Here is a 27,749-nt window from a genome sequence, read left to right on the forward strand (position 1 = left end):
CCTCCTCAGGTGTGGTCCGAAAAAATCACCTAATTAACATAACATGAGAGAGCTTTAGAAAAACTCTCATCACTCAGGAATTGCCAAAGGTTTTAGGAACTCTGGGCCCCACGGAGGAGGGGGTACTTATCCATAAAAGCACACAAAGAAGCAACAATGGCCAGGGGACATTTTGACTATAAATACCAAGAGTTTGTGAGGAGTGCCCAAGAATGTTTGGTTCGGGCAAGGCAACGGGTAGCTGACCTAAATAGCTCTCCGAAGACCTTGGGGCAATTAGCTCCTATCTGGTAAAGGCAACTCTTTTCCAACAGTTTCGAAGGCAGTCCGGTAGCCTGAGTACCAACTCATATAAAAGCACACCTCAACTACATTTGGACTTTATTCCTTTCTTTTCCCATTGCCTGGAATTATGTGATCGATCTATCACTGGTTTGGGGTATGTTATTTCTTTATTAGTTTATTAAGAGACCTTATCCTGTATGCTCTGGGCTTGTGAGATTCCCACAGCAAACCTGTGTTAATTGCTGGCAAAGACAAACTCAGTCTCCAAGCATAATTCGCCTCCCAAAACAAAGCAGCTTATCATTATCTCAATATTGTTTCTGATGTGTGTGAAGAAATGTAATAAAAATTACATGAGCATGTAAAATGAAGCATACGATTGTCTCTGCTTGGGCCCTCTACTTCTCCTTCCTTCAGGCTTTAACTTAGACACACCTTATAGAAGCCTTCCCTGACCTCCACTCATGCCCACCCCTACCCAATTAGCACCTTCTGTTAGTCTGTGTCACAATATCCTACGATTTCCTGTTTGTAATACAGATCAATATGGTCATTGAGTGGTTGTTTGTCTGAGTCTTCCCCAATAGAATACGGGCTCTATTAAAGTGAAGATTGTTTCTCCTGTCGACCATGGCATTCGCAGTGCTTAGCATATTATTATTATTTTTTTATAAAGATTTTATTTATTTATTTGACAGAGAAAGACACAGCGAGAGGGGGAACACAAACGGGGAGTGGGAGAGGGAGAAGCAGACTCCCTGCCCAGCAGGGAGCCCGATGCGGGACTCGATCCCAGGACCCTGGGATCATGACCTGAGCCGAAGGCAGATGCTTAACCGACTGAGCCACCCAGGCGCCCCTTAGCATATTATTAAATGCTCAATAAATAATTACTGGTGATGAAGGATAGTTGGAAGGTAGGTGGGCAGGGACAAGAGGCCCTGCCCTAAGAGGAAACCACCCTTAAAAGGATTTTACACCACCCTGGAAGGAGCCCTCCAGCCTTTCCCATGAGATAGATAGATAGATAGATGACAAAAACCTGATTGGATGACAGGCGCAGGGAAGGTTAATCAGATTAAAACAGCCCGACAATGAGCCCATAAAAACCCCTAGACTTAGAAACTCCAGTGGTGGGGCCCCTGGGTGGCTCTGTCATTAAGCATCTTCCTTTGGCTCAGGTGTTGATCCCGGCTCGATCGGGAGGCCTGCTTCTCCCTCTCCCACTCCCCCTGCTTGTGTTCCTGCTCTCGCCGCTATCCCTCTTTGTCAAATAAATAAATAAAATCTTTAAAAAAAAAAAAGAAAAGAAAAGAAACTCCGGTGGCAACCCTCTTGGGTCCCCTCCCTCTTCGGTGGCTTTGTACTATCATCTTACCATGGCTCAATAAACCTTGCTTTGCTGCCCACCACTCTGGTCTGCCTCTTCATTCTTCCGAGTGGCGTGACCAAGAGCCGTGGGCACCGACGAAGGAAAAAAATCCTGTAACACTGGCACCCTGACAGAATGAATCAGTTAACCCCGAGAAGACAAGAGAATTTGCTTTGAGTGTTGTCTAAATGTATTTATAATTTGATTTTGTGGAGTCCATTGTTGAATGGACAAGATTTAGGCTGTTTTCAAAAGAATCAACTGAAAAGTAAATGATTAGATTGTGGTGTCTAAATGTGGTGTCTCTCCCGATTGGAAGGGGGCCCCCAAATGTGGGGGTGGGCGGTGAAAGGAATTACCTGAGGCAGGACAAAGGAGACAGAAGTGTACTGAATACACCACAAGGGAGGGGAGGGCAGGACAGGGACGGAGAGGCTGTCTGCAAGGAAGCAGTGGTTGAGGGCTGCTTTGAAAGAGGGAAGGTGAGGAGGTATGATGACATATGGAATTCTCCCTTTTCTGGTGACTGCCTGGTTGTAAGTAGCCCATTGGTTAGTTAGGGCCTATGGGTGTTTTAGGGTTTTTTTAAAGATTTTATTTATTTATTTGACAGAGAGAGGGAGAGAGAGACAGCGAGAGCAGGAACACAAGCAGGGGGAGTGGGAGAGGGAGAAGCAGGCTTCCCACGGAGCAGGGAGCCCGATGCGGGGCTCGATCCCAGGACCCCAGGATCACGACGCCAGCCGAAGGCAGACGCTCAACGACTGAGCCACCCGGGGGGCCCCTGGGCCTATGGGTGTTTTGAGGTGGATCGCCTTGATTCAGTCAGGGGCTCGGGGTCACTCTGGGCACTTCCGCCTTGATCAGGTTTCCGCTGCTCAAGCCTGTTGTCTAACGGCAGCCTCCACATCTCGCCCTTTCGGCTAAGATCAAGCGTAGTATCTGTTCTTACTGGGTTAAAAGCCACCTATACATAGGTGAAACGTACAAGTTTCAACTATATTCAAGTAGTCTCTTTGTCATTCTAGTTTATGTACATCTTTTTTTCTTTCCTTCTCCTCACACCCACCCCTTTTCATGGCAGGTATGGAATATTAACAAGTCAAGGGGTTTGTTTCTCAAATATACGGGTTTTTGTTTTTTTTTTTTAAATGAGCCAAAAGATAGCTATTTCTCAACATTTAATACAAAGTGGAGAAGAAAATAGAATTCAGCGATTACACCATTTCCTAAAGAGACAAGGGTACATTTATCATCTGCTCTTACATCAGATGGTTTGATATCTACATAATCTAATGACCAGATTAAATGCTGCTAAATGTTACCATCTTGGCTTTGGAAATTTGCCTTATTAGGCCCAGGAAGCTTTCTTTCAAATCTATCATCTATATAAAGCATAGCAGGAAAAGTATTACTTTTGCGCTCAAAGACCATGCTTTGAAAGAAAAAGTCATTGTCCTAACAATTGCTCCCTGACAGTAAATTAACACAGTTGATAAAGACCTATTCCACTGTTGGGAGTATGTTGGAAGATGCTAGCATGTAGAAATAAAAGAGAAACAGAAACATATATTAGACCTTGTATTCCTTTCTGTTTGTTCATTTTCACTAGGTAGTAATAATAATAACAATAGTTTGGGGCTTATGAAGCATTTCCAATATGCCACTGTTGGTTATAAGCTCTTAGCTTATAGTAACTCGTTTAATATATGCAACCCTGTAAGTTCTCTATCACCCTGTAAGATCGATACCATGATTAGCCCCATTTTATAGAGGTTAAGTGGCATGCTCAAAGCCACATAGTAAGTGACAGAGCGAGGGTTTAAACTTGGGTAGTCTGCCTCCACAGACACGGTTTTTAGCAATTCACTGTGTTGCTTATTATGCATAATATGTTGATGTTCTATCCTTTCTAGAGTAACATGTATAAATCAGCAAGCATGTACTGAGCACTGACCTAGATGCAATGGGGGAAACGAAAAATTATAACATGATGCTTCACTCACTTTAGAAGTATCTTTCTGGACCAAATTAAATGTCACACTTGTTTAGATTTTCCCTGACAGTGGTTCTCAAGTGGTGGGTTAGGACCTACTAGAGTGATGGATCAAACTTTGATCTGATTAAAGTGTAATTCCACTTCACTGTCAGTAGACAGAGAAAATGTTGAGCGAAGAAGGTCATGCTGTGCAGTGTAGAATGTGGTCCACACCACCAAGGATAAGATGTAAAAGGCAGAAAGTAATGTCAAGCCAGCTCCCAAGAAAGTTCACAGGTTTCTGAGAACATATGATGTTCTCTTTTGGAGAATTTGGGCTCTTGTAGAATGTAAGCTACATGAGGGCAAGGATTTGGCCTGTCTTGTTCACAACTGTAATCCCTAGGCAATATCCCAGTGCCTGGCACAGAGTAAGCAATAAATATTTGATAAAGGAATGAGTGAGTGAATGAATGAAAATAAGAGAGTGAGGCAGAGCTGCAAATAGGTCTACTCCCACAATGACATAGTGTTGAAGACGGACCATGGAAAGAATGATAATGGTAGATGCCTTTATAGTCATGCTATGTTTTGTCATACTCTTCTAGGAACTATGCTGTGCTTTTTGATGACTTAAATAGCATTTTTCAGTCCTTTTATTTTATTTATTTATTTGAGAGAGAGAGAGAGACAGCATGAGCAGGGGGAGGGGCAGAGGGAGAAGCAGGCTCCTCACTGAGCAGGGAGCCTGATTTGGGACTTGATCCCAGAACCCTGGGATCATGACCTGAGCCAAAGGCAGACACTTAACCGACTGAGCCACCCAGGTGTCCCAGTCCTTTTATTTTTTCTGTGTACCATCAAGAATTCTAGGATTCAGGGGTACCTGGGTGGTTTGGTACGTTAGGTGTCCCATTCTTGGTTTCAGCTTAGGTCATGATCTCAGGCTCATGATATCAAGCCCTGAGTCAGGCTCTGCACTCAGTGGGGAGTTTGCTTGAGATTCTTTCCCCTTCCCTCTCCCTCTCTCTCTGCCCCTCCCTCTGCTCATGCTCTTTCTCTCTCAAATAAATAAATAAAATCTTTAAAAAAAAAAAGAATTCTAGGATTCAAAACTTTATCATAAATTCTTTATGAATCTCCCAAAGGAATGCTAACATATTTACAGTCACACATCCAAGATAAAAGAACTACTTTGTTTGGATTTTGATAGATAGCTTCCATAGCAAATAGAAAACACAATCACCATTCCTAGAGAAATGCTTGTTAAAAAGATGTACAGTTCTAAAAAAAAAAGGAACAAAACAAAAATAGGTATAGCACAGACTACAGAGTTCTTGTTTTAAATGGAATGCTTGAGTTAACCTGTGTTCTTTAAATTTCTGGGTCCCACTGTTTAGATATCACTCCTTGGTAGTTAAGGGGAAGGATCAAATCTTGGACCTTCATGGAAACCATCTAGCTTTTCACTAACACTTCCATATCCTTTGCTAAATATTATAATCTTTCTATTCTGCAATACTGTAAAGTCACTTTCTTCTTTTGTTTTTATCAAATAATAATAAATCCAGTTTTGGTGGAGGGATAGATCTGATTTGGGGGCGCTAGTTTGCAAGAGGTAGGTATGGTGCAGAGAGAGAGGTACCAGAAGAGTCAGACTTAACATAAATACCACCTCCTCTTAGATATATAGGAAGCGGCAGCAGTGGAAAGAATCAGTGAGTGGCATTAGTACAAGACATCATTTTACATGTGAAATTTCAAGAAAATGTGTCTTTTTTAAGGCAATTTTTAAAATTTAAATTCAATTAATTCAATACACATAATGTATTATTTGTTTCAGGGGTACAGTTCTGTGATTCATCAGTCATATAACACCCAGGGCTCATTACAACACATACCCTCCCTATGTCCATCACCTAGTTACCCCATCCCTCCACCCTTCTCCCCTCCAGCAACCTTTAAGGCAATTTTTTTTTTAAAGATTTTATTTATTTATTTGACAGAGACACAGCGAGAGCAGGAACACAAGCAGGGGGAGTGGGAGAGGGAGAAGCAGACTCCCCACTGAGCAGGGAGCCCGATGTGGGGCTTGATCCCAGGACCCTGGGATCATGACCTGAGCCGAAGGCAGACACTTAATGACTGAGCCACCCAGGCGCCCCTAAGGCAGTTTTTTAGAGCAGTTTTCAGCTCACAATAAAATTGAGGAGGCACAGAGATTTCCCATATACAGATATCTCCTGCTTTTCAAAAGTTCATATTACACCACTTTGCATTTACAAAAGACCTACATTAATATCCGTTTCTGATTTTTACTTTTACAGAAAAAGGTGAAAAGTAAAATTAGCCTTCAGTGCTTGCTTTGCAGCAAGCTATTACAGAGGCACTGTGCACCCCAAGCAGCAAGAGTGGTCCCACCAGACTCACTACACTCAGCCTCTCAGCATCAAGCCTCCATGGCTTGAAACTGTCTGTGAGCATCTATGCTTTATCTTGATTTATGTTGTGCATCCAGTAACAAGATGCGTCCTAAGATATCAGAAAAGCCTAAAAAGAGGTTATTTTGGGGGGGGCATGGGAGTGCTCAAAAAATCTTCCATATAAGTTAATGATAATTGTTTTCTTTGCTTTATGCCATTTAGACTTATGAAGGTTCTCGTAGGAATGCTCTACTTCCTGATAGCTGGAGACACATGCGTAGCCTCTCACATTATTAGCATCACTCGCTAGAATGGTACATTTTTCATGGAGGATGAACCTATGATGACCAGTCATAATCACCCAAAGTCCCTGGTTTACCTTAGGGTTCACTCTTATTGTTGTACATTCTATGAGTTTGGACAAATGTATAATGCATATATCCATCATTGTCACTGCCCTAAAAGTCCTCTGTGCTCTGCCCACTCACAACCCATCTACCTTGGCAACTACTGATTTTTTTATTGTCTCCATAGTTTTGTCTTTTCCAGAACGTCCTCATATAGTATGTAGTCTTTTCAGATTAGCTCCTTTCTCTTAGTAAAATGCACTTGAGGTTCATCCATATCTCATCATGGTTTGATAGCTCATTTCTTCTTAGCAGTGAATAATATGCTATTGCTGGATTATCCCACAGTCTACTGAAGAACATCTTAGTTGCTTTCAAGTTTTGACAATTAGGAATAAAACTATAAACGTCCTTGTGCAAGGGTTTATGTGGACATAAGTTTTTTATCTCATTTGGCTAAATACCACGGAGCAGGATTACTAATTGTTAAGATGCTCATAATTTGGGCGCCTGGGTGGCTCAGTTGGTTAAGCGACTGCCTTCGGCTCAGGTCATGATCCTGGAGTCCCTGGATCGAGTCCCGCATCGGGCTCCCTGCTCGGCAGGGAGTCTGCTTCTCCCTCTGACCCTCCTCCCTCTCATGCTCTCTGTATCTCATTCTCTCTGTCTCAAATAAATAAATAAAATCTTTAAAAAAAAAAAAAAAAAAAAGATGCTCATAATTTGTTCTGTAAAGAGGATAGCACCAAAGGTAATAGTTTAATGTTCTGTAGGACATTAATCAGATTTTTATCTAATTTAGCAATAGTTTAGAATGACTTCAGTATTTTCTTATACTGATGTATGCACATTATTTCTCTTATCTTTCTTTAAATCAGCTTTGTTTACTGCTGATTTTCTCGATAGTTAAAAACTTGACCTGTGTTTAACTGTATTTGTATGAGAATTATTTTATAACATTTTGAAATTTTACTTTGACATTTTATAGAAGTACAACTTGGCACTATTTTAAATATTTAAAATCTTAAAAATATAAATGCTCTTTTACCTAGCAATTGCTTATTTAAGTATCGATCCTAAGAAGATAAGGATGTGCTCAAAGATTTAGCTCTAAGAACGATTACAGGTGTTCTGTATATAATAGTGAAATAGAAACAACTATGCAATGCTAGAGGACCAACTGATACCTAAATTTGTTTTAAGAATGGTTGTTTCTGGACAAGTGGAATTTGTAGGTTTCAGAAATTTCTTTTATGTTGTTCATATTTTCTTGTGACACTTGTGGAAGAAGAAAAAAGCTTAAAGATCACAAAATCTAGTGACACTTCTCTTCTCATTCTTGTTGACCACTGTTGAGGTATTTAGACCATAGCTATGTCTTTCCCTCTGTTCCAATTGCTGCTACTAACTCAGGGAACTTCAGCATTTTTCGAGCAGGACTGATCTACCCTCTCCCTTTTCAATTCCTTCATATCTCATTTCCAATGGCCTTCCAGTTCTGTAATTCACTTCTTCACTTCTGTAATTCAGTACAAAGAATTTTAGATATTGTATTCATTCAGAACTGTTCATCTCAGATGTTTCTGTGCTTTTTGCTCTGTTCTGCTTTTAGATGAAAATGCCTTGTTTTTCTGATTAAATGAAGTAACACATTTGCCGGAAAATTTTTTCAGAAAATACAGAAAGATTCAGGGGCTCCTGGGTGGCTCAGTCATTAAGGGTCTGCCTTTGGCTCAGGTCATGGTCCCAGGGTCCTAGAATCGAGCCCCGCATCGGGCTCTCTGCTCAGTGGGAAGCCTGCTTCTCCCTCTCCCACTCCCCATGCTTGTGTTCCCTCTCTTGCTGTGTCTCTCTCTGTCAAATAAAATCTTTGGGGAAAAAAAAGAAAATACAGAAAGATTCAAAAGAGAGAATCAAAACACTGCAATCCAGAGCATACCACTCAGCATTTTTGCAACCTTTTAAACTTGCTGTTAGGAATAGCTTTTTCTTTGCTTTCCAAAATGGGATCTTACCATTCATTTTACTTTTATAATCTGGTTTTTGCTACTCAATGATTTACCTTTCCAAGCCAATCTATACAGACCACATCATCATTATTATGGCTAAAAAATAATTTATTTTATGGATATAATATTCTTTATCTAACTTAAGGTGTCTCAACCTCAGCACTGACATTTGGGGCTGGATAATTTATTGTGGGGCCTGTACTGTGCACTGTAGGATGTTTTGTAGCATTCCTGCCATCTACCAGTTACATGCCAGTGGCACCATTCCCCTAGTCATGCCAATGAAAAATGTTTCCTGCTAGGGGCCCCCGGGTGGCTCAGTAAGTTAAGAATCCGACTCTTGATTTCCACTTAGGTCATGATCTCAGGATCCTGAGCTCAAGCCCAGCATCAGGCCCCATGCTCAGTGAAATAATCTGTTTGTCCCTCTCCCTCCCCCTCTGCCCCTCCCCCCACCCCACCCGCCCCTGTGAGCCTGCGTACTCTCTCTCAAATAAATAAATAAATAAATAAATAAAATCTTTTAATAAAAAATGTTTCCAGCTATTCCAAATGGCTTCTGTGGACAATCTTGCCCCAGTTGAGAACCACTGATACAATCAATCTGCTATTATTTGACATTTGTATTTATTTTTTTATAATTAAAAACAGTGGTGCTAATAAAGATCTTAACATATATAAACTTAGCACTTCTTTGAATTACCTGCATAGCTTAAATTCCTAGAAAGGAACAACATATTTTAAATGTTGATATCTATTCCCAGATAGTCCTCCAAAAGTGTTGTATCAATTTACATTACCGTTTAAACAGCAGAAATGCCATTTCCTCACATCTTGTCCAAGTACTGTCTTTCTTAGTGAAAAACAAAACATACCATTTTGCCCTTTAAATTTGTAAATTCTTTGATTGCTAACCAGGTTGGTAGCTTTTACTATGTTTATTAGTCATTTGTATTACTCCTTTTGTGAGCTGCTAATTAATGTCTTTTGTCCATTCTTGGGTTTGTAAGAGCTAGTAATTCTTTCTTCCAGTTTGTAATTTTTCTGGTAACATTTATGCTGAGTTTTCCTTTACAGAAGGTATACATTTTTTATGTTGTCAAATTATTAGCCTCTTTATTGTGGTTTTACTGTTAATGGTGTCATACTTAGAAAGATCACCTCTGAAGTCTTATACTTCAGTGTTTTATTCTATTAGACCAACCTTCTATTTTTCTTTATTTCTCATTAGACTCTAATACTAAGACTTTGCTACTTCTAGACCAGTGCAAATTAAATTTGAACGTACATATGAATTAACTAGAATCTTATTAAAATTCACATTCGGATTCAGCAGGTTTGTAATGGGACAAGGGAGCCTGTCTTTCCAACAAGCTTACAGGTGATGTCAACTCGGTTCCTAGGCCACACTTTGAGTCACTAGGTTTTAGACCTTCAGCCCTCAGTCCTCTGTACCCTCTACCTCCATTCTCTGATTGGTTCTCCTCTGAATTTCCTTCCTTTCCTACCTACTGTGAATCCCAAGGACAGGAATTTCAACTCTACTTCACCCCTTTGTTTTTCTGGAACAACAACCCTTGCAATCTCCACCCCAGTATTGACAAAGCCAACATTTCTCCAGTCTCCAGCCACAGTACCCCTGAAGGAAATCTTATAACTGCTACCTTCTTCTATAACAAATGTATCATTTCTAAAGTCCAATCAGCAAGCTTTCACTTTGTTCCTCATCAGCTCCCTTTCCCATTTTTATAGTAACTTTGCCTAAATGTAACCTCCTCAACCCCATTCCACCTCCTTTAGAAGCTCTTAGTCAATGAACAGCAGCGAAAGAACCTCTTCAAGCCATCTAGTAGAAGTCACAGTTAGCATAGTAACTCTGATACTTAAAAAAGAAATCCGCGAGTTGACACAACCACAGAGAGTCCGAGCAAGGATTGGAACCCATATCTTGTGCCGCTACAGTCTTAGTTAGGTTTTATCCATCCGGGGTCTGCTGCCTGGGAATCACAGGAGTCTTCATTGTTCCTGAGAGCTCAATTCTACAATAGTATCTGTATCTGCAACAAAGAAGAGGCAGGCAAATCAACAGCGGTTTTCAGCTCTGGATGGCATATTTGATTCACTCAAGACACTTTTTTAAAATGTCCTTTCCAGGAATTCACGGAGAGAAACTCTGTTCAATTAGTTTTCAGTGGGGCTCTAGGATTTTTAATCTGTTAAAGAGGAGTATTATCCCAAATCAGTGGTTTTCAAGCTTTTCATATTCACTGGACCCTTAGCACGAATCTCCAATCTCTCTGACAGGTCATGTGTGACAGGTGTGTGAGGTCTTGGCCGGCACCACAAACCGCCTCTCGGGTTTAGTTGAAATCTTTGTTATCCCTAGTGCAAATGTAGACCACCTTCCAGAAAGAAGCATTTTAGAAAGAGAACTGAAATTGGCCTAGGGAGTGTTGGTGTCAGGAGTGTTGGATTTACATAGTAGCTGTGCTTTCTTCCATGTGATTTCCAGTTTTAAATTTAACTGATTTAGCGAATCTCACACACCAAATAAATTTGTCGGAAATTTTCCTATACTGCACAGTTGGCAATTTAAAACTTCTACACACATGCGCTCTTCTCTCGAAAATCCCAAGCGTCTGGGCGCCTGGGTGGCTCGGTTGGACGGCTGCCTTCGGCTGGGTCATGATCCTGGAGTCTCGGGATCAGTCCCCGCATCGGCCTCCATGCTCAGTGGGCAGTGTGCTTCTCCCTCTGACCCTCCCCGCGCTCGTGCGCGCTCTCAATCAATCAATCTTTAAAAAAAAATAAAATAAAATCCCACGCGGCCTCAGAGCACGGCTGGGTAGCCTGGCACAGCTGGGAGCGCGGCCCCTACGACTCGCGCCGCAGAGACCCGTGAGAGCCACGTGGAGCTCTTACCGCGTCCCGGGGCTCCAGGTGAGCCAAGGACCCGGCTCTACAGCTGCAAACTCGCGTGCCCCTTGCCGGAGCCGTGGCCGAGGGGAGGAGACGCTTCCAGCCGGGGGCGCCGGCAAAGCCTGGGACCGCCGGCAAAGCCTGGGACCGCGACAGGCGACTCGGTTTTCCGCCGCCCACCCGCACGGGCCGGCGCAACCCCGTAACCTGGCGCCGAGCGGGCTCCAGCTCGCCCAGGTGCGAAGGGTGCTGAGCCGCCCCGGCCGCGCCGCTCGGCCCCGCCCAGCAGGGGCCCGCACGGCGCCCGAGTGGGCCGGCGGCACGTCAGTCAGGGCCGGGGGCGGGGCCCGGGAGCGCCCGTCCCCCGGCCCGGCTATAATATCGGGCCCCCGCGGGCGGCAGGCGGCGGGCGGAGGTGCGCGCCTGGGCAGGGGTGAGGCTGAGGGCGCGCGGACCTCCTCGCAGCTGCCGCAGCTGCCGGCCCGCGGCGACTCCCGGAGGAGAAGGAGGGAGGGAAGGAGAGTGGGAGGAAGGGGCGGGCGGCGGGATGGAGGGCACTGGAGGCTGCCCGTGCTCCGCTCACACCAACTCCCGAAGGTGTTGCTTCCAACTTTTACCTTCTTGGAAGCACGGAGCGGCAGTGTCAGGAGACTTGACATTGCAGGGCTGAGCCGAGCTAGTGACGTCCACAACCGTTTTCTTACCGGTTCTCAGCTTTGTTATTTGTATTCATCTCTAGAACATGGACTTCGCCCGCCTGTGGCTAGGGTTGCTGCTGCCTTCGGTAGCTGCGCTGGATTTCGGCTACCACCACCAGGAAGAGATGGAAGCGTTTTTGAAGAATGTGGCCCAAAACTACAGTTCTATCACTCGCTTACACAGTATTGGGAAGTCTGTGAAAGGTAGGGTCCATCTCGTGCACTTTCCCAAACCCCCAGCCCTCGCCTTCGTTCATTAAATATACCTTAGCTTCCTGTCCCTTTTCCTTGGAGCTGCTTGGAGGAGCTCCAAGCGGGTAAGCCGGTGCCTTGCGTCTTGGTGGTTTTCTGCTTTTGTGTGTTGTGTTGTTTTATTTTGTCAGGGAAGTAGTAGGAAGACCTGAATTTTAGTAATCGTCTCTGCTGTCATTCAGTGTCATTGAGTCCTATGCGTTAATAGCATTCTTTTTCCATCTTGCACTGGTTGCTTGAGGTGTGTCTTTTAGTTTTTCTTGGTAGGTAAACTTATGTCGAGAAAGTCTCCGTTTATCCATAGCAGCTTTCCCTTTTTGTTGGCTTCTTTAAATGATTTGGACTGTTAGTGTCTTTTTTTTAAGTCTCCTTTAAACTAAAATAGTTCAGTTCTGTTGGTGAGATTTCTGTTGTGTATAATTAGCCCTATGACATAAAGTGATGCAAAACTATCGTTTCTATAAGTTTTAGTGTTAAATAGCACAGTTGGTAAGATTTGTGTCCTGTGTAATTAGCCCTATGGCTTAAAGTTATGCCAAAAAGTGGCTCTGATACTGATTAAAGGCTCTTTTTTTTTTTTTAAAGATTTTATTTATTTATTTGAGAGAGAGAATGAGAGACAGATAGCAAGAGAGGGAAGAGGGTCAGAGGGAGAAGCAGACCCCCGGCTGAGCAGGGAGCCCGATGTGGGACTCGATCCCGGGACTCCAGGATCATGACCTGAGCCGAAGGCAGTCGCTCAACCAACTGAGCCACCCAGGCGCCCTAAAGGCTCTTTTAAAATCATCTGTTTGAATAAGACAATTGCTAGATAATAAATATATGTTAGCAATGACTGGGACTAGCATTTTCACATTTATCATTTGCTTTATTTAATTTAGAAATTATATATTAAAAAAATAGCTGTATATTGTCTAATTTTTATAGACAGGGAATTTGAATCCGATATTAAGTATTTTGCTCAAGATCACCAGATGGTGGATTTTATAACCAGGATTGGCATTCAGATCCTTCTACTTAAAGGCGTAGATATTTTGGGGACAAGGCGAATACTTTATCAAACATTGTTATTTCTTAATCTTTTTATATTCATGCTCCCGAACGGATTACCTGAAAACTTAATGCTTAAATCAGAAGTTTTGTTAAGTTTATGCAGTTTGGATCTCCTCTCTTTATAAGGTGTGTTCACACTCCACATAGATTTTAGCTCTGAGCATTTGAACCAAGGAGTGTCTCTTAATTACCATATTCTCAATCATTTTCAAGAAAAAAAATTAAAGTCATGGTTTTTATATTAAAGAAGACCTATACAAATTTACTTATATGTAATGCAAAATAAAAAATGCTGGGTCATGTGTTTAATGGTATCTTTGTTTTCAAAAACATTGCCAAAGAGTTGGTGCCAGAATTACTCTATATTGCTCAATAATCCGAATTAGAGGTTGGATGTGTGAGAAATCACATCTTGAATCAGCGTATGTGTTCAGCCTTTTGAAATCATTTCCCCCTAGAGTTCAAGAGAAGAGCAATTTTAAAAGATCTTTAGTAAAGCAAATATCTTGAGTTATTGTTCAGTCATTTAAACCACAAGATGATGAGGGTGTTGTTAATTTTAAGTACTAAATGATTTGGCAAGCTTTTATGTTTTCAAACACAAAGTGCTTGTGAAAGAAAATTGGGGAATCTCTTAATGTGAACCAGCTACTCTGATCCATCTTTCATGATATCAGACCACAGTAACATTGAAAGCCAGTAGGCTTTTTTTTTTCCCCCACTTTGTATGCACTCTTTGGACTGAGAAGTTATCATGTAAAAATCTGACACTCGTCGTCAGATGTTTGTGTTGAATATATTCTGAATAATTACTCCGATTAGGAAAAAGGTTCCAAGTGGTGGGTTAAACTGTACACTGTATCACTGCATGTTATCATGACCATTGAAAACCAGTGCTCGTTTGTTGGTGCTCTTTTCACTAGATAGGCAGTTTTCCCTGGCTGTCCCACCCTCTGGTGTAGGATACGTTTGCTTAGCAAACAGCCTTTACCATATTTGTTATTTTTTTTATTATGAACCTGGGCAATCTACCTAGAAGAGGAAGTAATATTCCTACCCAGTCAAGTACATTTTTAGTTTTTGTAAATGCACATCACGTGGATTTTTGTTATTGTAATCATGGATCCTATTCTGCCTTTTTCCTCAATTCACATTATTTCATTACATATTTCTATAAATTGACAAAGTCTGCAGATGTAAATTGGTTGCTATATAGTATTTTATCCTCTTGGTTATGGGAATTGTCTTAGTCATTCACCATTTGGGGGCATCTATATGGTTCTGATGATCTATTATAAACAATGATGCTTTAAAAGCATTGATACATGTCATGATGATTACCTTCCGTTGTAACTGGTGATTTTTCTTTTCAGTTTTTTTATTTTGAAATGCTTGAAATCCACACAAAAGTTGAGCCCACATTTACCCTTCACCCAGATTCAGCCATAGTAGACTGACCATATTTCATGTGGAGCTTTTGGGGAAACCCCATTACATAATGACCTAGTAAAATCTTAGGTGAAACAAGAGCAGCAACTCAAACTGACAACTGAGTTGAGAAAAATTAGAAAAGGTACAATATTCATTGGTTTATTCATTCGTCCATTTAAGCGAATATACCCCCCTTTTTTTTTCCACTCGTAACCCCCTCTGTCTAGTATGATGCTGGCACATATTCAGTAATTTATATTTTGTTTGTTAATGAATTGAATGTTTGCCGAGTGAAAGCCATGTGAAGCAAGCAAAGTTGTGTGCCATTCGTTGCCTGCCATTAAGTAGCCCCCTTTAAAGGACGAATATATTTATTGTGGATTTCCCCAAGCCTCTCCACATCCCCCAAAATTAGTTCTAGGACTTTTCTTTTTTTTTTTGGCTTTTTAAGTTTTAATTCCAGTTAACATACAGTGTTATATTAGTTTCATGTGTACAATATAGTGAATCATCACTTTCATACATCACCCAGTGCTCAGCACAAGTGTACTCCTTAATCGCCATCAATCCATTTCACCCATCCTGCACTTCCCTCCCTTCCCCTCTGGTAACTATCAGTTTGTTTTCTATAATTGAGTCTGTTTCTTTATTTTGTCTCTCTTTTTCCTTTGTTCATTGTTTTGTTAAATTCCGCATATGAGTGAAATGGGTATTTGTCTCCAACTGACATTTTGCTTACTATTATACTCTAGCTCCACCCATGTCCTTGTAAGTGGCACGATTTCGTTATTTTTTATGGCTGAATAATCTATTGTATGTGTTTGTGTGTGTGTGTGTGTGTTCACATCGTTATCCGGTCATCAATCAGTGGACACTTGGCTGCTTCCATATCTTGGCTATTGTGAATCATACTGCTATAAACATAGGGGTACATGTATACCTTTAAATTAGTGTTTTTGTATTTTTTGGATAAATGCCCAATGGGCAATTACTGGATGGAAGGGTAGTTCTATTTTTAACTTTTTTGTGGACCCTCCATACTGTTTTCCAGAGTGACTGCACCAGTCTGCCTTCCCAACAGTGAATGAGTATATTCCTTTTTCTAGTTTTAGGACCATTTAAAATGAGATTTTTCTACCATCTCCATTTTAAGAATCTTCCCTTCTGCTTAGTCTAACCTTTACTTTATCTGAATAAAAAAGGTTGCAAAGGGCAAGGAGTAGATCATAAAAATCTGTTATCAAGTGCTTCCATATTATATGTTTTAATACATTATTTCAGTCTCTGACTCTGAGTAGGTATTGTTATCCTTGTTTACAAAACAGGTCAATGCAGCACAGGGGAAGTTAATTAACTGCTGAAGATCACACAAGTCAGTAAGTGTTAGAGGATTCAAATGCAGATCAATGTATCTCCCAAGCCCATCTCTTTGCCCCTTAAAGAGGCAGTTTGACACGGATGTAGATGGTTACGTGGAGATTGGGTTTTCTAGAGTCATGGTTTGGGCACATGTGATTTGAAAGTATAGCTTCTGCCAAGGATCTATGGCTGTGTTGTTCATTACAGTAGTCATTAGTCACCTGGTTATTGAGCAGTTGGAATGTGACTAGACAGAATTGAGATGTGCTAAGTGATTTTGTAGACTTAATACAAAAAAAGTAAAATAATGTTTTTATGTTGATGACCTATTGAAATGATTTAGAACTATAGGTTAAAAATATTTTTAAAATTTCACCTGCTTTTTACTTCTGTTAATGTGGTTATGGTTACTAGAATATTTTAAATTATATGACTCGTGTTATATGTTGATTGAGCCATGCTGACCTAGAGAGAAATTTGTTAGTAACTTTTTTCTGAGTACAAAAGGAAGCTAAGTTCATTTAGAAAATTTGGAAGGTACAGCAAAGCACCAAGAAGAAAATTAAAATCTCACCATACAAAGAAAACATTTAGTAGACTAAAATCACTATGTGTACTGTTCTGTGCCTTTCTCCCTCACACTAAGCTAATTATCTTGTTTGTGCATGCAAACATGTTATTTCTAAAAGTTGATTTTAATGCTCTGCTTTGTGTCCTATCAATGGATATCCTAGTGTTTATTTAACTTCTACCCCACTGATGGACATTTAGTTTGTTTCTAAACTTTTCCTGTTACAAATAGTGCCACAGTAGACCTCTTCAAAGCTAAGACGGCAGAAGAACACAGACTTTGGAACCACAGGGCCCAAGTGCAAATTCTAGATCCTCTACTCTGTAGCAATGTGACCTGGAGTTGTTAGATAATTCCTGGCACACAGAAAGTGCTACATAAAAGCTGCTGCTAGGGATATTGTAGATGCTGTTAGGGAGAAGTTTTCCAAAAAGGAAATTACCAGGTCTTAAGCAGTTTTATGTATTTGATACATGTAACCAAATTGCTTTCCCAAAAAGATTGTATTGATTTTTATAATCTCACGAGAAATGTATGCTAAGGGCGCCTGGGTGGCTCAGTTGGTTAAGCGACTGCCTTCGGCTCAGGTCATGATCCTGGAGTCCCTGGATCGAGTCCCACATCGGGCTCCCTGCTCGGCAGGGAGTCTGCTTCTCCCTCTGACCCTCCCCCCTCTCATGTGTTCTCTCTCATTCTCTCTCTCTCAAATAAATAAATAAAATCTTAAAAAAAAAAAGAAATGTATGCTAAGAAAAAAACAACTTCTCTAAATCTTCTGTTAGTCATAAATCAGTACTGGCATTAGTGATTTGGAAGATTATTGTAGATTGGTCGAAGAGTACAAAGTTTCGGTCATACAAGATGACTCTTAGAGATCTGCTTTTTACTGCATAGTGCCTACAGTTAAACAATACTGTATTGTATGCTTAAAAATTTGCCTAGATGGTAGATCTTATGTTGTGTTCTTAAAATAATAGCATAATAATAAAGACTATTGAAGTGTCTGTTTTTCATTGTTTAATGTATAAGGGAGAATTTATTTCTCATGCTTTTTCCCCAACAACACTCACCTTCACATATTCATTCAACAGATACTAATGGAATTACTCTGCCAGGAGCAATACCATTTCAGATGCTCAGTAATCTCCCTAGAATTGGTTTAGACTCCTGCCCCACAGAGGCAAGTACTGTGTGCTCATGCACAGATCTCTCATTGTCTACTGCCCTTCATGGGGTAGATTTTAGCTGGTGATTTGCCTTCAGAAAAGAACATTGTGTATAAAACTTTGCCACATTTGGTTTTCTGTCACACTCTGTTCATTTCTCAAGTGTGATTGCTTCTCCGCCTTTTGGCTAAGATCAAGTGTAGCATTTCTCAAGTGTGATCATAAAGCTAGTTTGCTTGGGATCCTGTAGGATCCTGTATTAAATGCTTTTTTTTTTTTTTTTTGGAGAGAAAGCATGCGTACACAAGGGTGGGGGCAGAGGAAGAGAGAAAATCTTAAGCAGGCTTCAGGCCCAGCACAGAGCCCAACATGGGCTCAATCTCATGACTCTGAGACCATGACCTGAGCTGAAATCAAGTGTTTAACCAACTGAGCCACCCAAGCGCCCCTAAAATGCTCATTATGATGTAAATATGATATCGAGGACCAAATATCAAGAAAATCATTACAATCTAGAAATTTCAGCTGTAATACACGTTTGTGATTTAAAGTTATAATGGTTTGGCAAGCCTTTCTGCTTCTTGAAAGGTTTGAAATGCAGAGTCCTTTTCTGAAACATCTTACAAATATCAGCCTTGTTTATCACCATTCAGGGTTTCTTAAAGATACTGCCTTTTTTTAAAATAAAAGATTTAGATTTCCCCTACATTTATAGTATGATATTTTAAAAGAGGAAATTGAGGCGCGCCTGGGTGGCTCAGTCGTTAAGCGTGTGCCTTCAGTCATGATCCCAGGGTCCTGGGATCAAGCCCCACATCAGGCTCCCTGCTCCACGGGAAGCCTACTTCTCCCTCTCCCCCTCCTGCTTGTGTTCCTGCTCTCGCTATCTCTGTCAAATAAATCTTTAAAAAACAAAAATAAAAGAGGAAATTGAGACAGAATATCCAAAAGGTAACATAGGATTTTACTCTGCTTCTTCTATCTAGTAACCATTTTTATTCCAAATCTCAAATCTATCTAAATGGCAATACTTTCGGGACAAGTGGCATTTGAAACTTAAAAAAAAAAAATGACAGCCAATATCAAGTGACTTTTACTATTTGCCTGGTACTTTACATATTATGTTTCACCTGATCATTCTAACAATGGTATGAAATACCATTATTATCCTCCAATTTACATACGAAGAATTGAGATGAAGTGAATTATACATAATAAATGACAGAGGAGCCAAATTATTAGTAAATGAAACCAATGCCTGTCTTGTGCCAAATTTTGAACCTTCTTTACTTTTAGTTTCTCCAGTTATTTTTTTCTCTGTCCTTGTTCCTTACCACCTCCACCCTGTATCTCCTGCCCCTGCCATCTTCCCTCTGACCCAATTCTGAAAAAGTTGGCAGGCTTTCTCTATCATCCAAGAAAAGTCTTATATTAATTTTTTTTTTTTCAATGTGATAAGTGATCTGTGGAATTCATGGATCCGTTTTAGGTATTCAGTTTCATCTAAAGCAGTTTGGATTCCATCTTTTGTTTTAAAGATAAATTTTTTCTATATGCCAAAACTCTTTGAGTATGAGGCAAAAGGAGATGTCTGAGATTCTGGTTTGCACACTTACGGGACATTCACCCACCAAAATGCCATCTCTTTAGAGAACAGTGGTTCTCATTAAGAGCAGTACTGCCCCCTAGGGGGAATTTTGGAAATGTGAGGGGGAGGTTTAGGCCAATAACCTAAGTCTTGGCAGGGGGAACCCTCCTGATGCATTCTTCTGATCTTGTCAGCAATGCACGAATAGTTATGCAGAGTAAAAAAATTGTCACCCACATTTTCTAATGCCCTCTAGGTGAAAGACCAGTTTACAATTATCTGAACCTAAAACCAAACTCTGTTTTATGTACAAATAAAAATCCTTTTCCCACAGTTTTAATATATACTGAACTTTCCAGGAATGTAACTGTATGTAAACTGAGGGGAAATTCTATTTTCCGTAGCTCTGAACTTGATTGGGAGGGGTTTCACATTCATAAAATCCTGACACCAGTGACCACACAGCTGAATCCGTCTGCCTTGGTAGCAGATGCATTCATTGTGACTCTCAAATATAGGTATAAGCATCGGACTCTCCCGTGTCTTCTCGTGGCTCGTGTCCAAGGGTTTACCTGCTGATACCAGGTTTTATTATAAGTTTCTCTTTTATATAATTTGAATGTTATACTGATCTTTTTGAAATTACGTAAATGTGTTTTCTGGGCATGTTATGCCAGCATGGTAAAGGAAGATCGCAAAATATTGGACATGAAAAAAGAGGCATAAACTGATAGGGCTAGGAACTGTTGAAGTAAAATCACAGACCTAGATTCAGGTTTATGTAGCCAGCATCCAAAAGGTGTTTGGTCTCTGTTCTTAATCCGTGAACATGCGTGTCTGGAGGTAACACCGCGGTGACAGTGGTAGCTGGAGTTGAGCCACAAAAACTGCCATTAGTCCTGTTTCCTTCTTTCAGTTTGTGTTTCTAGAATGTCCCTTTCATTAAGAGTACCTAGTAAGATAAAAGGAATCCTAAAGTTAAAAAAAAAAAAAAAAGTAGATTATTTCAAACACCAGTTTGCATCTGGTGTAGGAGATTAAAGCAGGTCTTCCTATCTAGTGATTTAAAGCAATTGGTGTTCTTCCTAGCTCCTTAGTGATTCAGTGTAATACAGTATAGTAGTTTGCTGAGAAGTTCGTAAATCCTAATTTGAGTTTGGTTAAAAGGAAACAGACATGAGTTGCACATTAAGACTGTTTCTCATCTCGGTGTTGTAAGGATTGCTGCATGTCAGATGTTTTAAAGTACAAATTTTCTGGTCTGTGACCCTTGGCAGAGTAGCTTCAGCAAGCTCAGCTGGAGGGCTTAGTCCCCACTGCAGCAAAAAAAGGCTGCCAACTTCAAACAAATTGCCTTCAAACTGGGTCCACAGACTTATCATGAACTTACCCAGAGCTGAAGATAACAACCTTCATGTGGGGTATAAAGGCATTAACCGTCGTGCTTAGGTATTGGGAGGGTTTACCCTTGCACAGAGTTTAGTAGAAGAAACCAGTGAAATCCCCCTTCTGTTTAGGTAAAGAGCTTTCCATTAGTTCCTTTCCCGGTTTTCTAATTTCTCTGATAGAAATCTTCTGAGAAAACTAGAACCATACTTGAGCACAATTCAAGTCACATGAACAATTATCCAAATACATGCCTCAGATACCTTTCTGACAAAGTACACAAGTATATTATGAATACAGTCAGACAAAATTTAGTACAATGTCCCATTTTTAGAGTGGGAATGGATGTTACAGACCCTGTGATCACTCATTGAGTTCTTCACGGCTTAGGTCAAAATGTTAACTCCTCCTGGAAGCCTTTCTCCAGTCCCCTGGGCGGAGTTAGCATCTCCCTGCACCCCTCTTCCTGGCAGCTCTGGCTCTAACAAGCTATGTTACACCTGGGGGCAGGGATCAGGCTGTACTCATCTTCCTATCCTAGGCCCAGATCTGTGCTTATTAAAGGCTAAGCACTCTCAGGGTCAAAGCTGAAGAGTTTTTCCATGCATAGTAAGTGAAACATGAATGTAAATCTACTTTTATACAATATAGTATATAGTCATGTTATACTGTGTTAAGTATATAGGATATATATTTTTATATATGCTTTTATATAGTTTACCATATATAACTTTATATCGCTACATAAATTGTATGTAGTAAGTACTTCAGTCTCTCAAGTATTTTTGTGGTATTTTTATGGTATTCAACTGAGTTTCTAAGAGTAATAGAAAAAAATAAAATGTCCCCAACTGACTAGCCTTTATCTGAAATTTAGCTCCATGTGCATCTAGTGTTATTAAGGTGTAAATAAATCTAATTAAAAAGTAACGGGGAAACTGTTGAATTGCTGCTATTTTATGGCAAATTAATATAAATTGGAGAGGTAGATGCCACCGCTTACGATAAGTCACTGGAGCGTAGGAGGTGGCAACAGGGACCTGAGTGTCTTTCAGGTAGTGAAGGGCATAATTGAATTACTCCAAGCCTGGAGTGGTTCTGTCCCCCTATCCCTTGGGTCCCCCAAACACTAACCAAACACTAACCAAGCATGTATTAAGAGCGAGTAAAAAGGAGATATGCATGTTCCTCCAGTAAGTAGAGTAAATATGCCTTGTTTTATTTGAACAGTGCAAAGATAATTTAAGTGCCTATTTAGAGAACTTAAAAAGAGAAGGATCCTTTGATGAAACCTGCCCTCCACCCCACACAGTTCAGCAGAAAATGGAAACCCCTTGATTCAGTGGCTTTTTTCCATCCACACTCAGGCATGTTGTACAGATTTAAGATGAAGGTATATGACACGTTTATTCTTGCTTCAAGTGGTTCAGAAAGGCCCAGGTTTTGGAAATTCACAGGTAGATAGACTGTTGAAGAACCTTAACTTTAATTTTTAGATCCTACTAAATATTCATTCCCTTGCCCATTGGGCACCCATTAAAATTCTCTTAAAGGCAGGGGGTGGTAGTCACTCTTGTGAGTACAGGCATCTGGAGATGTGTAGAGCACACAGACCATTTTTTTTAAAGATTTTATTTGAGAGAGCGAGGGAACAAGCTGTGGGGAAGGGCAGAGGGAGAGAGAGAGAGAGAGAGAGAGAGAAAAGCAGACCCTTTGTTGAGCACAAAGTCCTACTCGGGGCTCCATCCTAGGACTCTGAGATCATACCCTGAGCTGAAGGCAGCCGCTTAACTGAGCCACCCAGGTGCCCCTGCACAGATCATTTTAACATGCAGCAATTCAGCAGTTTCCCCATTACTTTTTTCCCCCAGTTTTTTTTTTTTTTAAGATTTTATTTATTTAGGGGTGCCTGGGTGGCTCAGTTGGTTAAGCGACTGCATTCGGCTAGGGTCATGATCCTGGAGTCCCGGGATGGAGTCCCACGTCGGGCTCCCTGCTCGGCAGGGAGTCTGCCTCTCTCTCTGACCCTCCCCCCTCTCATGCTCTCTATCTCATTCTCTCTCTCAAATAAATAAATAAAATCTTAAAAAAAAAAAGATTTTATTTATTTGACAGAGAGAGACACAGCGAGAGAGGGAACACAAGCAGGGGGAGTGGGAGAGGGAGAAGCAGGCTTCCCACCGAGCAGGGAGCCCGATGATGCGGGGCTCGATCCCAGGACCCTGGGATCATGACCTGAGCTGAAGGCAGATGCTTAACGACTGAGCCAGCCAGGCGCCCCTCCCCATTACTTTTTAATTAGAAAGATTTATGTACATCTTAATAATACTAGATGTACATGGAGTTAAATATCAGATAAAGGCCACTCAATTGGAGAACATTTTCTTTCTGTTACTCTTAAGAACTCAGTTGAATAATCTTTTAGCATCCTGGAGATAAGCCTAACTGTTTTATCATTTGTTATTGGTAAGTTCCTTTCTATTTTTAAAGAAACAGATAAATTGGGATATACCATATTTTAGCTTTAATAAACAGTTTAATTGAGCTTGATCATCTTTTAAGTTTTAAGAACGTGTATTTCTAAGTGCACAAAATGTGTTTATGGGATCTACAGCACACACTGGTTCCAAGTGCAGAAGTGGGCAACAGTTGCAAAGTTCTTGAGGTGGACAGGTTATTGCTATATTCTAAGAATAGAAGCAAAACCAGGGGAGCTGGAGGATAGTGAGCAAAGGCAGAGCCCTACTGGATGAAGTTGGAGAGGTGTGTAGGGGACAGATCATAGAGTACTATAGCAAGCCAATTCAAGCATGGAAAGTTCAATTCTGTTCTGAGGATAATAGGGAACCATTATTTTAAGGACAGTTTTAAGGGCTTTAAGGACAGTAATATAAACTGAGGTAGGTTTAAAAAAATAACTTTGCCTGCTGAATAGAGAATTAGAAAGGGGCAAGTATAGAAGCAGAGAGAATAATCCAATTATAATAATCCAGGCAAATGGTGATGGTGGTGATTTTGATTAAGATGCTGTATTAGAAATGGAAGGAAGTGTAAGGATTAAAGATTTGTTTCAGTAAACAAAACCAACAATACTTGCTAATAGATTAAAAGGGGAAGGGGAATATCAGGAGAAAAAACCCTGGAATGACCTTTAGCTTTTATACTTGGCCAACTGAGTGTGGGAGGTATTATTGACCAAGATGGGGACAACTAGAAAAAGGCAAGTTTGGGTTGAAATCAAGAACTCTGATTTAGACAACTTTTCATAAGTTTGAAGTCCTTAGTAGACATCCAATGGGGATGTCCAGTAGTTGGGTATGGGTGTGGAGTTTGGGGGAGAGGTTGGCTAGAGAAATAGACAAGTACACTTGAGGGTTATCGATATATAGATGGCATTGAAACCCATGGAACTGAAAATAATCTAACAAGCAAGTGAAGATAAAAGAAGGCCAGAAGAGAGCTACAGGACATTATGCCATTTAGAATCTGGTAAAGCTAGAAGCCAGTAAAGGAGATGAAAAGAAAATCAGCAATAGGATAGGAGGAAAAGGAAGAGTGGAATCACAGACATCAAGGAAGGGCAGCAGCTCAAGAAGGAGGCTATTTTGGGGTCCCTTGACCACCCACTAGTGAATTGCTAGAAGGACTCACAACTCAACATGAAGTCCTATTTAGAGCTAAGGTTTATTTTTTTTTTAAAGATTTAATTTATTTATTTGAGAGAGAGCAAGTGAGCATGAGCAGGGGGGAGGGAGAAGCAGACTCCCCACTGAGCAGGGAGCCCAACGCAGGGCTCGATCCCAGGACCCCGGGACCATGACCTGAGCTGAAGGCAGACGCTTGACTGATTGGGCCACCCAGGTGCCCTAGAGCTAAGGTTTATTAAACAAAGGATATGGTGCAGGAACAGCAGGATAATGATCTACATAGGCAAAGACCCGAAAGGTCAGCATCAGCTTCTTTGCTGTCCCCGTGTGAGGATCCCACAGCTATGTGTTTCTCTCCAGCTGTGAACTGTACCTCCACCCAGGGAAGCCCACTCAAGTCTTGGCAGTCCAGAGTCCTTCAGGGGAGCTGATCACATAACTGTGCACCCATTCGGAGCGCAGGCTCCTGCAAGATACCAGGTGCGCATCAGGAATCTTCTTGTTTACTTTAAACAATGCTTTTGGCTTGGTTCGTCCTGACCGACTACTGGCTTGAGGGTACAAAATAACATCATTAATTAGTGAACATTTCAGGAGTATAGTGCTCAGAGTTTGGCTAAGGCTCATTCCTGCCACTGCAAGTGCTCCCGCAGATAAGCAAGGGGTGAGTAAAAGAGACAGGCTGTTTTAACTCTTTCCTTGCTGAGGTCTTGGTTAACCAACCATGTTGACTGCTGCTGTAACTGAAAACTGAGAGCCAGAAAGTGGAGTTAAATTGTTTTTCTCTAGACCCCTTTATTCCGAGGACATTTATTGAATGCCTAATATAGTCTGTGGTGTGTGCTAGCATAGGAATATAGAGGTAAAGAAGTTAGATTTGGTCCCTGCCCTGATGGGGTTGACAGCCTGAGAAGTGAGTAGGAGGGAAGAGACCCCCATGAGATATAGGTGCGAGCGGCCCTGTGGGAGCCACGGCAAGGAGACGCGCTGTGGCCGAGACCTGCAGGCATCCAGGTGGAAGGAGGACGGCGAGGCAGTAAATAGCACGTTCGAAGGCCTGGTGGTGAAGGAGCATATTGACCTTAAGGAACACATGATGTTCAGTGTGGCTGAAGAGGAGAGCGTGGAGGGGAGAGAGGAGGCAAGGTGGGAAGATCATGGAGGACCTTGTACACTTTGTTGAAGATTTTGGCTTCATCCAGGAGGAGCCATAATCATCCTAGGGATTCATGTCTGATTGGAAAATGACAAATTTGTTTTCTTGATTGGAAAATTTCTGATAACTTTACATTTCATTTTGCATTACAGTAAAGATACCCTTTAAGATATAAAGTGGAACAGCCATTTGGTGGGGGGGGGGGGGTTCGGTGAGAAAATACAAACCCACCAGACTGGGTAAATCAGAACACCAACAAAATATAATATCAAATCTGTAAAAATAACAGTTCCCAACAACTATCAGTGTGAAACGTTCTGATTTAAATCCCGTAATTGGACTGAGCTCTTCATCTAAACCTTAAAGATTATTTTACAATACATTTTATTAAAAACATTTCACCAATGTATGACACATACTATCTTTTCTTTTTGCCCTCACAGAGCACAGATCACATGAGAGGGAAGGATTTTTTTAATCAGCAGTTTTGGAGCAATTCTGTGTATGCTAAACTTATAGAGAAACTGATAAATATTAAATCTAGAATTCAAAGAGAAATGCCAGAGTATATAGAAACAAATACTTTTTTCCCAGCTGTATTGAGATATAATTGGCATGTAACATTGTGGAAGCTTAAAGTGTAGAACATGATGATTTGATACGCATGTATTGTAAAATGATTGCCATAATACGATTAGTTAACACATCTTTCACCTCACATTACTACTATTTTGTGCAGGTGGTGAGAACATTTAAGATCCACTATCGGCAACTTTAAAAGTACATAATACAGTATTGTTAACTATGATCCCCATGCTGTACATTAGATCCTCAGAACTTGGAAGTTTGTACCATTTGATCAACATTTCCCCATTTCCCACACTCCCTGATCCTTTGCAATCACCAATCTCCTCTGTTTCTATGACTTTGGCTTTTTTATTTTATTTATTTATTTTTTATTTTTTTAAAGATTTTATTTTTTTGACAGAGACCTAGAGAGAGCAGGAACACAAGCAGGGGGAGTTGGAGAGGGAGAAGCAGGCTTCCCGCTGAGCAGGGAGCCCGATGTGGGACTCGATCCCAGGACCCTGGGATCATGACCTGAGCCGAAGGCAGACGCTTAACGACTGAGCCACCCAGGCACCCTGGCTTTTTTAGATTCCACAGCTAAATGAGATTATAGAATATATATCTTTCTATGTCTGACTTATTTTACTTAGCATAATGCTTTCAAGGTTCATCCATGTTGTCTCAAATGGCAGGATTTCCTTTTTTGGCAGCTGAATGATATTCCATTACATATCATAAAAATTTACTATATATAATAGGCAATTTAATATAATGTATAATAGACTATATTATATATATTAATATAGCACATATATATGTGGTTTTGGTTATCCATTCATCCATCTCTGGACACTTAGGTTATTTCCATGTCTTGGCTATTGTGAATAATGCTGCAATGAACATAGGGGTGCAGATACTTCTTAGACATAGTAACTTCATTTCCCTTGGATCTATATATCCAGAAGTGGGATTGCTGGATCACATAGTAGTTCTATCTTTAGTTTTTTTGAGGGAGCACCATACTGTTTTCCATAACGGCTGCACCATTTTACATCCCCACCAACAGTGCACAGATACTTTCTACTTAAAAATAATGTTGGAATATTATTCTTAGGAAATACAACCATTTGTATTTCCAGGTGGTAGTAGCAGCACTGGGAGGGAACTCAATCATGGTCTCATTTTCTAGGGAAGCTATTCAGTAAGAGCAGTGAGGATGAGAAATGAAAGAAATGCTAGTGATGTTTATTGAGCCCCTGTTACATACCGGGCACTCTGCTAGGCCCTTTACAAATTTTCCTCATTTGAGCCATATAAATACTCTGAATTCTTTACATTCCCATTTTAGAGCTGAGAACAAATAAATAGAGTTCAAAGATGAAGCAACTGATGACCCAAGCTTCTATCTTGGTAACTGGTAGATTTGGGTCATTAACTCAAATTTGTCTCTTAGTAATTCATTTATATATTTATTCAAATATTTAGGGAGCTCCTGTTGTCTCCCAGAATCTGTGTGGAAAGATACGAAGAATGACAAGG

General features: G+C 40.8%; 1 protein-coding gene and 2 pseudogenes across 1 annotated transcript in view; all 3 read left to right on the top strand.

Moving 5' to 3' along the window:
- Positions 1–2,560: 2,560 nt before the first annotated feature.
- LOC123325068 lies at positions 2,561–2,673 on the top strand (annotated as a pseudogene).
- Positions 2,674–11,748: 9,075 nt separating this feature from the next.
- CPM (carboxypeptidase M) overlaps positions 11,749–27,749 on the top strand; it is a 70,586-nt gene continuing 54,585 nt past the window's right edge. The window contains exons 1-2 of the mRNA XM_021678674.1: positions 11,749–11,766; positions 12,073–12,235. Coding sequence (XP_021534349.1) covers positions 12,076–12,235 — 160 coding nt within the window. The 5' untranslated portion in view covers positions 11,749–11,766; positions 12,073–12,075. The remainder of the gene's footprint in view (positions 11,767–12,072; positions 12,236–27,749) is intronic.
- LOC123325069 lies at positions 18,031–18,160 on the top strand (annotated as a pseudogene).

Source organism: Neomonachus schauinslandi, chromosome 5 (genome assembly GCF_002201575.2).
Source record: "Neomonachus schauinslandi chromosome 5, ASM220157v2, whole genome shotgun sequence".
In the NCBI taxonomy this organism is placed as follows: Eukaryota; Metazoa; Chordata; class Mammalia; order Carnivora; family Phocidae; genus Neomonachus; species Neomonachus schauinslandi.